Source organism: Stegostoma tigrinum, chromosome 3 (genome assembly GCF_030684315.1).
Source record: "Stegostoma tigrinum isolate sSteTig4 chromosome 3, sSteTig4.hap1, whole genome shotgun sequence".
Taxonomy (NCBI): Eukaryota; Metazoa; Chordata; class Chondrichthyes; order Orectolobiformes; family Stegostomatidae; genus Stegostoma; species Stegostoma tigrinum.
The window spans coordinates 29462964-29478141 of NC_081356.1; the positions used below are offsets into that span (position 1 = coordinate 29462964).

Here is a 15178-nt window from a genome sequence, read left to right on the forward strand (position 1 = left end):
GGTCAGAGGATGTGGAGTCTGTGTGGGTGGAATTGAGGAACCACAAAAGGCAAAAAAACAATAATGGGAGTTATGTACAGACCTCCTAACAGTGATCAGGACCAGGGGCGCAAGATGCACCGAGAAATAGGTAGGGCATGTCAGAAAGGCAAGGTCACAGTGATCATGGGGGACTTCAATATGCAGATGGATTGGGTGAATAATGTTGCTGATGGATCCAAAGAAAGAGAATTCATGGAATGTTTGCAGGATGGCTTTTTGGAACAGCTTGTGATGGAGCCCAAGGGAGCAGGCTATTCTGGACTTAGTGCTATGTAATGAGCCAGACTTTATAAAAGACCTTAAAGTAGGGGAACACTTAGGAGGCAGCGATCATAATATGGTAGAGTTCAGTCTGCAGTTTGAAAGAGAGAAGGCAAAATCGGATGTAATGGTGTTACAGTTAAATAAAGGTAATTACAGCGGCATGAGAGAGGAATTGACGAAAATTGACTGGAAGCAGAGACTAGCGGGGAAGACAGTAGACCAACAATGGCAGGAGTTTCTGGGTGTAATTGAGGACACAGTACAGAGGTTCATCTCAAAGAAAAGAAAGATTATCCGGGGTGGGATTAGACAGCCATGGCTGACAAAGGAAGTCAGGAAATATATCAAAGAACAAGAGACAGCCTATAAAGTGGCCAAGAGCACTGGGAAATCAGGAGATTGGGAAGGCTACAAAAACAGACAGAGAATAACAAAGAGAGCAATAAGGAAGGAGAAGATCAAATATGAAGGTAGGCTAGCTAGTAATAATAGAAATGATATGTATTGAAAGAAGCTTTTACTAAGAAACAAACGAGGGGTAAAAGTAGATATTGGGCCGCTCCAAGTTGATGCTGGAAGGCTAGCGATGGGAGATAAGGAAATAGCTGAAGAACTTAATAAGTACTTTGCATCAGTCTTCACAGTGGAAGACATGAGTAGTATGCCAACAATTAGGGAGAGCCAGGGGGCAGAGTTGAGTACGGTAGGCATTACAAAAGAGAGAAGGTGCTAAAAAAACTAAAGGGTCTAAAAATTGATAAATCTCCTGGCCCCGATGGGCTACATCCTAGAGTTCTGAGGGAGGTGGCTGAGGAAATAGCGGAGGCTTTGGTCGTGATCTTTCAAAAGTCACTGGAGTCAGGGAAAGTACCAGACGATTGGAAAACTGCTGTTGTAACTCCCTTGTTTAAGAAAGGATCAAGGCAAAAGATGGAAAATTATAGGCCGATTAGCCTAATCTCGGTAGTTGGTAAAATTCTAGAATCCATTGTCAAGGATGAGATTTCTAAATTCCTGGAAGTGCAGGGTCAGATTAAAACAAGTCAGCATGGTTTTAGTAAGGGGAGGTCATGCCTGACAAACCTGTTAGAATTCTTTGAAGAGGTAACAAGTATGTTAGACCAGGGAAACCCAGTAGATGTTATCTATCTAGACTTCCAAAAAGGCCTTTGCTACAGTGCCTCACGGGAGGCTGCTGAGCAAGGTGAGGGCCCATGGTGTTTGAGGTGAGCTACTGGCTTGGATTGAGGATTGGCTGTCTGCCAGAAGGCAGAGAGTTGGGATAAAAGGTTCTTTTTTGGAATGGCAAACGGTGACGAGTGGTGTCCCGCAGGGTTCAGTGTTGGGGCCACAGCTGTTCACCTTATATATTAATGATCTGGACGAAGGGACTGGGGGCATTCTATCGCAGTTTGCAGATGATACGAAGATAGGTGGGCAGGCAGGCAGTAGTGAGGAGGTGGGGAAGCTGCAGAAAGATTTAGACAGTTTAGGAGAGTGGTCCAGGAAATGGCTGATGAAATTCAATGTGAGTAAATGTGAGGTTTTGCACTTTGGAAAAAAGAATACAGGCATGGACTATTTTCTAAACGGTGAGAAAATTCACAAATCAGAAGCGCAAAGGGATCTGGGCGTGTTGGTCCAGGATTCTCTAAAGGTTAACTAGCAGGTAGAGTCCGTAATTAAGAACGCGAATGTAATGTTGCCATTTATCTCAAGAGGGTTGGAATATAAAAGCAGCGATGTGCTTCAGAGATAACAAAGTGTGGAGCTGGATGAACACAGCAGGCCAAGCAGCATCTCAGGAGCACAAAAGCTGACGTTTCAGGCCTAGACCCTTCATCAGAGCTTTTTTTAATGTAACGGAGGAAGAGGTGGGGTTTGGGGCCTGTGTAGGTGCGGAAAAGGGACTGTTCCACGTAACCTACAAAGAGGCAAGTATAGCTTGGGCCCATGCGGGTACCCATGGCCACCCCTTTTGTCTGTAGGAAGTGGGAGGAATCGAAAGAGAAGTTGTTGAGGGTGAGGACGAATTCGGCTAGACGGATGAGGATGTCGGTGGAGGAGGATTGGTCGGGCCTGCGGGACAGGATGTGCTTCTGAGGCTTTAAGGCTCTAGTTAGGCCCCATTTAGAATACTGTGTCCAATTTTGGGTCCCACACCTCAGGAAGGACATACGAGCCCTGGAGCATGTCCAGCAGAGATTCACACGGATGATCCCTGGAATGGTAGGTTTAACGTATGATGAACGGCTAAGGATCCTGGGATTGTACTCGTTAGAGTTTAGAAGGTTGAGGGGAGATCTAATAGAAACTGACAAGATAATGTATGGCTTAGAAGGGGTGGACGCTAGGAAGTTGTTTCCGTTAGGCGGGGAGACTAGGACCTGTGGGCACAGCCTTAAAATTAGACGGGGTAAATTTAAAACTGAAATGAGATGACATTTCTTCAGCCAGAGTGTGGTGGGCTTGTGGAATTCATTGCTGCAGAGTGCAATGGAGGCCGGGGCGTTGGATGCCTTCAAGGCAGAGATCGACAAATTCTTGATCTCAGAAGGAATCAAGGGCTACGGGGAGAGTGCAGGGAAGTGGTGTTGAAATGCCCATCAGCCATGATTTAAATGGCGGGGTGGGCTCGATGGGCCAAATGGCTTTACATCCACTCCTGTGTGTTATGGTCTTATGCATTGCCAGGATGCGTTATATTTCACCCAAGTAATGTGAATCACTGCAAGGCTTGCATCAGGGTTTATGCATCTAGATTAAAAGTGGTTCATAATGGAAACATTGCTAAATCAAGAGAACTTCTTACAAGAATCATACATTTTCACAGATAGGAGGCCGTTTGACCTATTATGGCGGTTTGACACAGCTCACGTGATTACTTCCATTAATACAAGCATTTAATTATAAAGTACATCACCAGCAACTCTGCCTGTCAATATTACTTTTCTTATTGTTTTCTGGCTCACAATTGTTTACCAAAGATGAGTGCTTCCATTAACTCATGGAGAAACTGTCGGATTGCATCCCATATACAAATATTACTTTCCAAAAACACACAATTTGAACAAGATAAATACCTTATTTCTGAAATGCTATGAATCTTTGTGTAGGTTGAGTGGCACCTGCATAAGAAGTTAAATACAAAAACCCTACTATTATGGTCAATCATCATTCAAACAAACCTAGAAAAGTAAACAAATGGTGCACTTCAAAAGGAGACTGGGCATATCACCTTTTTAAAATTTAAGAAAGAAAATGCTCAATACAAAGGAAAATAAAATTAATTTTTAATTTGAAAATTAAAAATTTCACCTTACTCAAAGTGCAAGTTTCTATTGAGGCCTGGAAAACAGAACTCAATAATATCGGGAGAGGCAGAGAAAAGCATGACTTCAAGTATTATATTTCGGATACTGGCTATGATTCACCACAGGGCAAGGCAAGAGACTGATGATCATATTGCATCACTTGAGAGTTGGTTTAGTCTGTTTCCCTCTTTCTTGTAAGCCTTTGATACTCTGTATGCGAACTATGTACCTGTCTGGTCCAACCCCCAAGTGATACAGCATGAGCTGTTAATCTTTTGTTCTGCCCTGTGGTGAATCATCGCCACCACCCAGTTACAAAATTAAGGTTTCTATAACAGGAAAAATATTTTGAAACATCAGCTTAACAGAAACAGGTGCCTGCGTCTAGACATGAAATTTACTTGCCTTGAACATGAAGGAAGTAAGATAGCACTGAAACTAAAAAGGCACAAGGTTGAAAAACTGCACCGTGAACTTGACTAGTAATCTTAAAATTAGTTTCTGAATAATTTTTAGGACACTCTGGATTTATATAAATGTTGCCCAATAGCAGAATTACATCTAGTGCTGGACACAATGTTCTGAGTTTTGCAAGCACTGGCTGATCGAATACAATCAACATGCTACCCACTGGTCAGTTGCAGGGTCATACTGTTTGGCAGTCATCGAGATGAATGGCCTTTTATTCCTCTTTTGCTACCAAAAATATATCATCATATTCAAATCTTCCCTTGACCTTAGCCCTCCCAATCTTTGTAACCCCTTCAGCCCCACAACTCTCCATCCCTATTATCATTGCAAACTGAAACAGCCCGTCAATAGACTGGAGCTACTAATGTAATTCTGGCATTATCTCAAAGGATTAATTCGAAAATGAAATTATGTGAAACCTGCTTTAGCCTAAGAACTTTTCCTTCCAAAGAATTAAGAATATTCAATCAAAGCCTCAGAAGAGGCAGGCAAGTAATATACAAGGCAAAAAAATGCACAACTAAAATCAATGGATCCTTGCAGAAGAATGAACTATTGCAAACAGAAAATAATAGTCTTCAATATTGATAGTCAACAAACCAATGGGAAAGTGCATGGGCTAACGAATGGTAGATTGGCACAAGCAAATTGCAAAATTAACCAGAACAAGTCAAATTACAACAACTGAAGGGGTCTGTGCAAGTTTTGTTCTTTCCCTACCAATATAGAGTTAAATAAAGTCCACTAATCACTCTTACGGGGTCCACTGCATTAAAATGGGTGCAAAAGGTAACCGGGGGAAGAAGAATGAAGTGTTACTGAACAGTACTAGGAATGTATCAATTTTGCTACATACTTCCACCTTCATAACATGATTTTAATCCAGCCCTGTCTTAGTGCATCTGCAGCTGAACCCTGAATATCTGTGTTACTTCTGCACACATTTATTCCAATGCTCCACCGGCCAAACTTACAACCGTTCATAAACTGAGCTCAGCCAGAACTCTGTTCCATGCATTCTAATTCTCACTTAGGCCCTATTCATCAATAACCTGAATACATTAGTTCCCAGAACAGGAACCCCTTAACTTTGGAGCTGTTGGTTGGTTCACCGAGCCAACAGGTGACATCAGTGCTGTGTTGCCTCCGAAAACCAGGCCTCCAGAAATTCTCGTGCTTGTTTTTGTCTTTGTCTTTGTCTTGCTTGTCCCAGTCAAACTGATGCCCTTCCATGTTGGAGTGTATTGTATTTTCAACCACCAATGCAATTAACAAACATGTTGAAAAAGACCCCATCTACATACCACTACGGTATAAAATGGGAAACAAGACTGCTCGCCATGACACACCAGACTATATAAATTCAGAGTGGCACCAAACAACAGCGTTTCAACAGAGGTTACACATCACTGATGATGTCACCTAGAAGGGAGAAGAAGCGTTTGCATGAAAACTAGTAAGTTTGGAGAATTAACCAATAACTCCAACTGCAACCCAAGCTACAGATCTTCGATAAAACATTAAATCCATTCCTTTTAAAATCCTCATAGCAGTTTTCAGATTTCTTTAGTGTCCCATCTTTACTCCATCCTTCTAACCTTTGTGAGCCCTATAATTCCCAGACCTGTCGTTTCTCTTCCAATTCTGGCGACCTAACCATCCCATCTGAAGATTCACCAATGCAATGGTTGCCACACCTACCCTTTTTAGTGCCTAAAACTGCCCAAAATATCTTTCTCTCTCTCTCTCATATGAAGCATCCTTAAAGCTCAACCACTTGACCAAGATATCCATTGCTGGTCCAAATATCTCTTTATGTGGCTTGGTGGCAGGTTTTGCTTGCTTTCACTCTGGGCTAATTTATCATGCCAAAGATGCTATGTAAATGAAAGTTGCTATCTTACACCTTAAATCTGCTCCAACCCTGAAACTGTCTGATATTCTCCTGCAATCACTCTCTCAAAAGATGCAGTGGCACAGAGAACTGTGTGTCATACACTATATACAATTACTTAGTAAAAGTATATTGTTTATTAAATTCAATGTCATGATCAATGAAACATTCAGACCTTACAGTAATTTCATCAGATTAATGGATTTAGTGGTAGAGGAACACTGAAAAGCTCAAGCATCATGCAATCCAGAGGAATAAAGGTGCGAGGTTGGGGAACAGGTTTTCAATGAGTTAGTAATCCTCCCTGATAATTAACTTGTCCTGCTTCAGGAAGATGCCCTCCTTCCAAGGCCTACTGTCATAATGCTGAGACAAACACTGGGTGTTCAAATCACAGTTTAGATCTCAGTTGGAGTACTGCTTCTAACATTGGCAACACACTCAAGGACGGATATCAAAAATGAGCAGAGGAAACACAGAATGTTTACGTGGATGATAGCATGCCCTCTCATTCCTACCCCTAAACTGCATTTGTATGTGTTATTATTTCTTTCCATTCAGATGTTCAAGATCACTTCAATAAGCCATCACATTGAACTTGCGCTCCAAAACATATTGCTGCTATTATAAAACAGAAAATGACTACCTGGGAACAGCACAACAATTTGTTTTCAGTGGTGGCGGTTGAGGGACACAGAGTAGCCTTCTTCATAATAATGCAACATATTTTTTACATCTATTTGAGGGGGCAGTTTAACATCTCAGATGGAAAGTCAGGCCATGCAACACTCCAAAGTTCTGCACTGGTACCAGTTAGACATTGTCTTTGAAGCATGAATTCTCTATCCTTTTGAAAGGGGTGACAGTGTTACCAATCAAATCATAGCAGAGTAATTCAACGTTTTTAAAAACCTTTTTCAAATGCTAAGTATCATTATTTTCAGTAATTCCTTATGTTTCTAACGGTACAGCATATGAAAATTTACCCAGGGCCAACCAATATTCACCAGGGCATTGAAAGGAACAGAAATCAAGCAGGTTCTCCAATCTGCATTTAACTCCAGTCAGTGGGTATTTGTAATCAATAAACAAACAAACAAACATTCATTAATTATCGCTTTACTAGCCATAAATACCATTAACAGTTTATTTCAACCTGGCTCAAGTAATCCACAAAAACCAGGTAGATAAAGACTAAAGACTGAAGACTAAACCTGAGATCATGCATTTGGTAAGGTCAACTGTACTAAACAAACCCCTGACCATCTTACTAAATTAACTTGTTCAGACCTTGAGTAAAACAGCCAATAAAAATACATGAGCCTGCACCATCAGATTCACGCATGTTGTATGATGCAGTACCACCACAGTTACCCATCTTTGCTCTACATCACCTAACTATCAAAAAGCTATTGATTTCAATGTCAAAAGCTTCTACTGACTCCCAGCCTCAAAAGCCTCTTGGAAAGAATTTCAGATTCCCACCACTATGTGCAGAAAAGCGCAACCTGATGATATCAAAATTGACAGGTCACACCCATCAGAAGAGTCTGAACAAGCTAACACTTTTCTCTAAAAAGGAAAAGGGTGGAAGGGGATCTGATTAAGCACTTAAAATTTATGAAGAAGCTTGGCAGTGAGCTACAGAGTCGTTTCCACTTGGGGGTGGAGGGAGGATGGCAAGGAGGTTCATAAATAGGGGTATAAATCTAAAATGGTCAACAATAAATCCAACAGGGGATTCAGGAGGAAACTTACTGCCCAAAAAAATGTGGAACTCACCAGGGGGAGTGGTTGAAGTGAGTAGCATGAAATACTGTAAATACATTTAAAGGAGAAGGAAGATAAACACCACGAAGAAGGAATGGGAGGTTGGGCTGAGAGAAAAGATTAAATAAACTGGGAGGAGGCTCCTGTGAAACAGAAACTGGACATTGTTAGTGCTTATAAAAATAAAGTCTATACACAAGGGAATACAAGACAGCCCTTTCCTTTTAAAACATTCCCCTTCATATCCCAGTCGTCTTGAATTTAAAACAAACACCACAGAGACATTTTTAACTACCTTTTCAAATGGTCCAGTGGCTTCTAGAGGTTTGTATTCTTGGCGCACCCAAACCTCGTTGCTCCTCCACACTTTCTAGTTTCTCGTTTAGCAAGTACACCTTGTCAGTCTTGGATCCAAAGTCAATGACAGCATAGTATTCAACATTGAACTTAAATCACAACCACTAACTTAGATTGACTATTCCCTTTGTAATTTCTTCCCCAATTCTGTGGCAACTTACTAGATCTCCTACGTTTTGGATGAAACATTACATGGGCATAAATATCCCATCTTACTGCCTGAAGATCAACAGCGATTTACTAACATCCATTCTTCAACCAACATCACCAAGACAGATTATTTGGTCATTACAATTGTTTTGTGGGTGCCTGCTGTGTGTATATCTGATGCCAAGTTTCCGACAAACACACTTTCAAAGAACACTTCCTTCACTGAAAACTCGAGGGGTCATCCTGAGGTTGCAAAGGATGTACCACAACCAACTTTATGCAACTCTCTATTTATCTTTCAAATCCTTGATAAATACAGTGGACAGATGCCTGGGGAACACAATTTGTCTCATCCTGCCAAAACACAGGACATACTCTACTCACTGTCACATATCTCCCGATCAATTTCCAAACAATGCAGCTAGAACTTCCTAGTTTAGTACTGAAACATTTGTCAATATTGGGGTAGCACTGATGCCTCTCAGCACCAAGGACCCACGTCCGATTCCACCCTTGGGCTGTGTGGAGTTTGCACACTCTCACCATGTCTGTGTGGGTTTCCACCAGATGCTCCAGTTTCCTCCCACAGTCCACAGATGTGCAGGCTAGGTGGAGTGGCCATGCTAAATTGCCAATAGTGTTCAGTGATGTGTAGATTAGGTGGGTTATAGAGGATGGGTCTGAGTGGGATGCTTTGAGAGTTGGCGTGGGTTTGTTGGGCAAAGGACTTGTTTCCACGCTGTAGGGATTCTATGATTTTTTTGTACTAGGTTCTTAGGCTTCTTGAAAAGTGACATTTTTCTCAAATGATTTGAGAAAGGCATTCACATAGCAACTCAACTAATTGTAGAAAATGAATGTTAAAACCATCCAGTTTGATACCATATAGGCAACGGAAACTGCTTGCAAAATCATCCACAGAAATGACAACAGAAAATGTACCCTTAAACAGATGTTGAGGGCAGGGGAAGCAACGATGGATGATAAAGGAGAAAAAAAAAGCTTGAAACCAAGTATGAAAATACGTTTGAATAGAAGAGGCTACATGTAAGACAGAATCAGTGAATATTTAGGAAAAAAAATGTACACGGAATAGTCTGGATATAATGGGCCGAATGTACAGCCACCCTACAGGACGGTAGAACCGTTAATTAATAGAAAATATTGGAAATACTTAGTCGCTGTTAAGAGAGGTTAGCGTTGCAGGTCAAAAAACAGTAGCAGAATAGGATTTATCCAATAGGTATTACAAGAGACACCACCAGCTGAATAACCGCTTGCTTTTGAATGTGAAAGCTACAGATCTCCCTACCTGGTCCTTAGGGCTTGCCACGCAGCGTCCACATCTGCGTAAAGGTTCTTCTCGGAAGGTTTCCCAGAACTGGCGCCGTAGCCCGAGTAATCGTAGGAGAAGACATTGCAATTGATGCGGGAGCCTAGGCCGATGTAGAAACTGCTCATTTGGCCCAGATCCACGGCGTTGCCATGCGAAAAGAGCAAGGTGAACCGAGCGCTAGGCGAGCAGCGAATGAACATGCAGGAGATGCGGTTGCCCCGGCTGGTCCGGGTCATGAAGGCCTCGATGGAATCCTTCTCCCGTTGCGAGTACTGCCAGTCAGCCCGCTCGGACAGGTGCAGGCTCCAACGGCCCCCAGCCTCATCGGCCAGCAGCGCGTATGTAGGCTCGGGGGGCAAGAAGGCCAGTTTGGACGCAATCCGACCAGGGCAGGGAGGGCAGCAGAACAGGCAGCACAGCTCACTCAGAGACAGGTTATTCATGGCGAGGATGTGAGAATGTGGTAAGATCCCCACCCTCAGTCAAATAAATAAATAAATAATTCCAGTGACTGCAGAGTTCAACATGAAACTTTGTACAGTAAATTCTCACAGGCGATGAAATCTGGTGCAGAACATGATCAACCCGACAATAAAAGACACTGATTTAAGCAGATGGATAAAATGCAGTAAAAAAAACAACCCGATTTGTGTTGTGCAAAAGATTTCCCACGCCTCATCGATCCAAGTGGACGCAAAGGGACAGAATCGGTGTGTAAACTTCAGCCGAGGATGGGAGTCATTGATTAAGGAAAATAAGGGGAGAAGCTCTCCCTCTCTGCGTCCTCAGGACAGGAGAAAGGAGGCACCGAATTAATCGACAACACAGGGTTCCCGCTCCGTTCGTCTCTCCCCACCTTCTCAGGCAATGATTCGGCGATATTTCCTCAACAACCTGCTGCTACGACGGGATTCAGAAGGTAACACAAAGCTCGCCGGCCTGACGCTAAGGGTAAATGATGGTGGGGGTTTGGAGGGGGACGGAAACAAATGTCGGCGGAACGTCTGCCGGGCTCCGCACCTTCCACACGGCGAATAAAACAAAGGAGGATTTCCCCCCCCCCAATCCGCTCCCAAACGCGCCCTTCTTTCTTTTCTTCCACCGCACTCACATCCGTGATTTCAGCACTAAATCCGCCGGCCAAGGTATTTCCATACTTTCCTTTTTTTATGCGTAATTAGGTGGGAGCAGCAATAAAACGCCTTTTGGAGCTCGTGGGGTGAGGAATAGCCGTTAGCTTAGCGGTGCGCATGTGCAGCTGGCGGGTCGCTGAAACAGCGCGCATGCGCGGCTGTTACGGCGGTGCCGGGTCAAGTAGGGTCTAGGCCCGAAACGTCAGCTTTTGTGCTCCTGAGCTGCTGCTCGCCCTGCTGTGTTCATCCAGCCTCACACTTTGTTATCCCGGGTCAAGTAGGGAATGGGCAGTTGATAGGCCAGGACGCAAAGGTTGGTGGACGCGCATTGCGCAGTAGGCACGCTTTTCAATGGCGAGGGAAACTGGTGTGTGTATGTGTGAGTGAGAGAGGGGGTAGGGAAGTGGACGCGTGCGCAGTTGGGTGGCCGTTTCAAAAAGGACCAGCAGCCCGTCACCGACCGTTCGCTTCCGAGAGGCGACAAACGGTGCTAAATGGGTCCCGCCCAATTGCCCATCTAATTAGATGACAGCCACTGATTGATGTGACAATGCACCAGTTAGCATGCCAGTCACTGGGCCCATGATCCAATTCGGTTTGAGCATATCCGGAGGTGGGGCGTCGTGTGATGACCTCATTGTCCTAGGTCATCACGTGATTTTCCTAAACTTCCGGCACAAGGTGTGGGTGGTTCTATGTACACGTGTTCCTTGTGCACGATATGTTGCGATTTAGTGAAGTGGCATTATAATTTGTTGAACTAGAGTATGAGTTCCCAGAAAGGAAACGTTGCGCGGAAAAGACCACAAAAGCATCAGAATGTTATTCGGTTCAAAAATGACAAATATGACAAAAGTGAAAAGATGAAGGTAAGCAACACTTTCATTGTCGTGTTCGGTTCGTTTTTCGGAGACCCTCACGGACTTGATGCAATAGCAAGACACTGACCTGGCTACAGAAACACAATCCCTTATTATTAAACAAGTACAAGCTGTGGAGTGATAATGGGAGGATCGCTGTATACAACCTGGCACAGTGTGCTGAGTTCCGTAAGCGATTCTCCCCGAACAGCAGACAGTCCCACTTGTTATACTCTATGAATTGGCTGATACATAAGATAATTATTTGGAACATAAAGAGAACAAGATACAGCTTTGATCGTTTGTGAAGTGACTGATAACGACAGGATGCGATTTTAAGTCGCCGAAATGTCTCGCTTGAACAAAGGTCATTGACCTGGCCACTTAAATAGAAACGGAAGTTTCATACCGTTACAAAAGTTTCACCCCTTTACAGAAGTCTCACACCTTCTCAAACATTTCCCACCCAATCCTATTCAGGCAGTAAGTTTAAAACAGTTTCCACATACCCCTGTTTAGGAAGATAAGGAGCATAAAAATTAATGGGATGTTATCCCATTAACATCTCATTTCCTCCTTTTATCATTCTATGATAACCTATATCGCAGGCGAGAGGGGAGCTACTAGTCTTTCGGTAATAATTATGTAACAGGAGTTCAGGCATACCATGAATACACAACAAACAGTTATGACAGTCATTAAGATAACCAACCCATGTAGTACGTATGAGCCCCAAGAACCACCCAAAAGCCATCCCAACTATCCGTCCCTGGGTCGGGTTTCCTCTCTGTACTGGTCCAACTGTCCTTGGATGGCCTGGGTAATATTGTAGCATTCGTCAGTAACATGGGTAATGGATTTATCCCCTATAACCGTACATACTCCTCCTTGTTGAGCCAGGTGATAGTCCACTGCATACTGGGTTTGCTGAGCATAGAGCTAAAGTTTGGCTAATTCTTGATTTACTGCCTCCTATGCCAACTTGGTGCTATTTCTGAGGGTGGGGAGTCCACATATAAGGTAAATGCAGTTTTTAGCGGACACCACCCCTGAGGACCCTCCCAAACTGACAGTTCCCCGGAAGCTGTATCCCAAGGGAGATCCCAAGGTGACTGGATCCTGCCACTCAACGTAAAACTCCTCACTTACGGAGCGTGTGACAATTTGTCGTTGAATATGTGCTTGTTGGGGACAAGTCACCATGAGAGGCCCAATTGTCCCAACAGCAAACTGCATCAGCAAAGTTGGAGTAGCAGTAGAAAACGTCCTGTTGAGAAGGAAAATGAACCCCTTCTCAGCACAGTAACAGGTAACGGACTCACCTACTATTTTGTAACTATTCCAGGAGGATTGACCTTTAAATGGTTGGAAGTCTGGAGAGTGAAACGGAATATCTCATGCCCCGTTTTTACATGAGTGCCATTACAACAGAATTTCAAGTCCACTCTATGCCTGGAGTCTCATTTACTGGGCTCGATTCCAAACAGCAGCAGTTCAGTAGCCCTGCCTAGTTGTACAAGTTTGTTTTACACATTGACTGGGCCAGGAAGCATCATGGGGATGGTTAGTGACGTTTACTGAAGCATATACACAACAAATCCCAGTACCATTAAAATAAGTTGGATAGCTGTTCGGATTCGTACAGTTGGTCCCTTCTTTCCTGGGCTTAGGTTTAGTACCTGCACAATTGGAGGGGCCGTTAACCACCAAGTCTACGCATTTACCCTGCACATCCCTCTTCCAAGTTCCTCCCTCCCCTTGGCAAGGCCTACCAGAATAATCTATTTCATAGAGTTGGTGACGGTTCCATCCTGGTGTTGCTACAAATAAAACCTCTACAGACTGTGCTAGTGGATAACATGCTGTTTGAAATCCATGCAGTTGGATATGAGTCCGATAAAACAAATTGTCCTCCAAGCCACACACGGTCAGAACAATACTCATTTCAGTGATTAGTTGGAAGCTGGTGAGGGGACCCACCGTTTGCAGCCACTTAAGTGGATCCAGCGATTCTGTCCCTTAACTTTAAGGGCTGTCAGAGTTTGGATAAGCACTTGAAATGGCCCTTTCCACTTTGGTCCAAGCTAGGGATGATCCCAGCCCTGAATGAGCACACAGTCCCCTATCTGAGGCCACAAAGAGCAGTTCTGATCCTCAAGGTGCTGGTCTGATATCCGCAAAAGTGGTCCGAAGGCACACTTTACCTGTGAATGGAGAAACTTTGGAGACGACATTAGTGCTGGAAGTACTTTTGCATTTCCTCACCCATAACATTCAAGTCTATTTGGGTGGGTGGGCCGGTATTGGCATCCCAGGGTGTCCTACTGGGTCGGCCATAGACTATCTCTGCTGCCGAGAGTCCAGTAGTTGAGTGGGGTGTTATTCTCGTGTGGTACAGAGCTAGGGGCAAAACCTTTAACCAGTTAAGGCTGGTTCTGGGTGTCAGCTTAGTCAGTTTAGCTTTGAGAGTTCTGTTAGCCACTACTCCTGCCGCCTGGGGGTGGTAGGCATGGTGGAACTGTTGTTGGATGTGTAACGCATCACACAATTCCTTATTAATCTTTCCTACAAAGTGGGGGCCATTATCCAAACTAATTTGTCGAGGCACTCCAAACCTTGGTATTATTTCAGTTAATAACAATTTGACTACTGTTGAGACTTTGTTATTTGTCGTTGGGAAAGCCTCTATCCACCTACTGAATACATCAACAATCACAAGACAGTACTTACAACAGTGTACTCGCGGTAATTCAAACGGTCCACCTGGCAAGGGTGTTCTTCCTGGTGAGCATCTCGCCTCGTGACCAACATTGTCTTGCTGGCATGTCAAACATGATGCTCTCCGAGACTGGGCTGCCTCAGGCAGCCGAGGGTGCCACCAGGTACAGAGCATGATACTACTCATTCCCTCCTTGCCAAGGTGGGTATCAGAATGAAGACAGTCAATGAGCAAAGGCAACAAAGCGTCACGTATACACACTTGGCCAATTGGAGTAACCCACAGGCCTGATTACGCAGAACGTGAGCATCCATGTGCCTTCCATATTTCTTTCTCGGATTCACGGGCATCCCCCTGTGAGTGCTGAACATTGTCAATGTCTGATATGCCTGTTGTTTTTGAGGCAGGTGAGCAGTTTAACACCTGCTGGTTCATGGAGGACACGATAGAATTGCGTGCTGTTGCAGCGTCTTTGGCAGCTCGATCAGCTCTGGTATTGCCTTTGCTGATATCCGTATTATCCATTTCATGAGCCGCTCATCTGATTATGGTCAATCGCTTGGGGACGAGGATGGCTTTGAGGAGATTTTGGACGTATAGTGAGCTCTGAATAGGTGTCCCTGAGGAGGTCAGAAACCTGCGCTGCGACCATAGCTGGCCAAAGTCGTGGGCCACGCCAAAAGCGTATCGTGAGCCCGTGTATATGTTTACTGACTTTCCTGTAGCCAGGATACAAGCCCGTGTTAAAGCAAAAAGCTCTGCTTTCTGAGCAGATACCGGAGGATCGAAGGAGGCTGATTCTAAAGCGATTGTGTGGTTCACAATTGCATATCATGAAAGGGGAGCTCCTAAGGATCACATCGAAGAG

General features: G+C 44.0%; 2 protein-coding genes across 5 annotated transcripts in view; one reads left to right on the forward strand and one right to left on the reverse strand.

The window, feature by feature from the left end:
* LOC125450942 (alpha/beta hydrolase domain-containing protein 17B) overlaps window positions 1-11189 on the reverse strand; it is a 57260-nt gene extending 46071 nt beyond the window's left edge. Inside the window, exon 1 of the mRNA XM_048527423.2 lies at window positions 9575-11189. Within this exon, the coding sequence (XP_048383380.1) occupies window positions 9575-10041 (467 nt within the window). The 5' untranslated portion in view covers window positions 10042-11189. The remainder of the gene's footprint in view (window positions 1-9574) is intronic.
* The window catches only part of c3h9orf85 (chromosome 3 C9orf85 homolog), a 30628-nt gene continuing 25378 nt past the window's right edge, over window positions 9929-15178 (forward strand). Inside the window, exon 1 of one of the 4 annotated variants that reach the window (XM_048527427.2) lies at window positions 9929-10517. Coding sequence is in view for 2 of the 4 variants with exons in the window: in XM_048527425.2 (XP_048383382.2) it covers window positions 11499-11600 (102 nt within the window). In the remaining 2 variants the exon portion in view is untranslated. Of the gene's footprint in view, window positions 10518-11377; window positions 11601-13036; window positions 13155-15178 lie in introns of those variants that run through there. The other 3 variants (XM_048527425.2, XR_009444841.1, XM_048527426.2) reach the window with 3 other exon arrangements.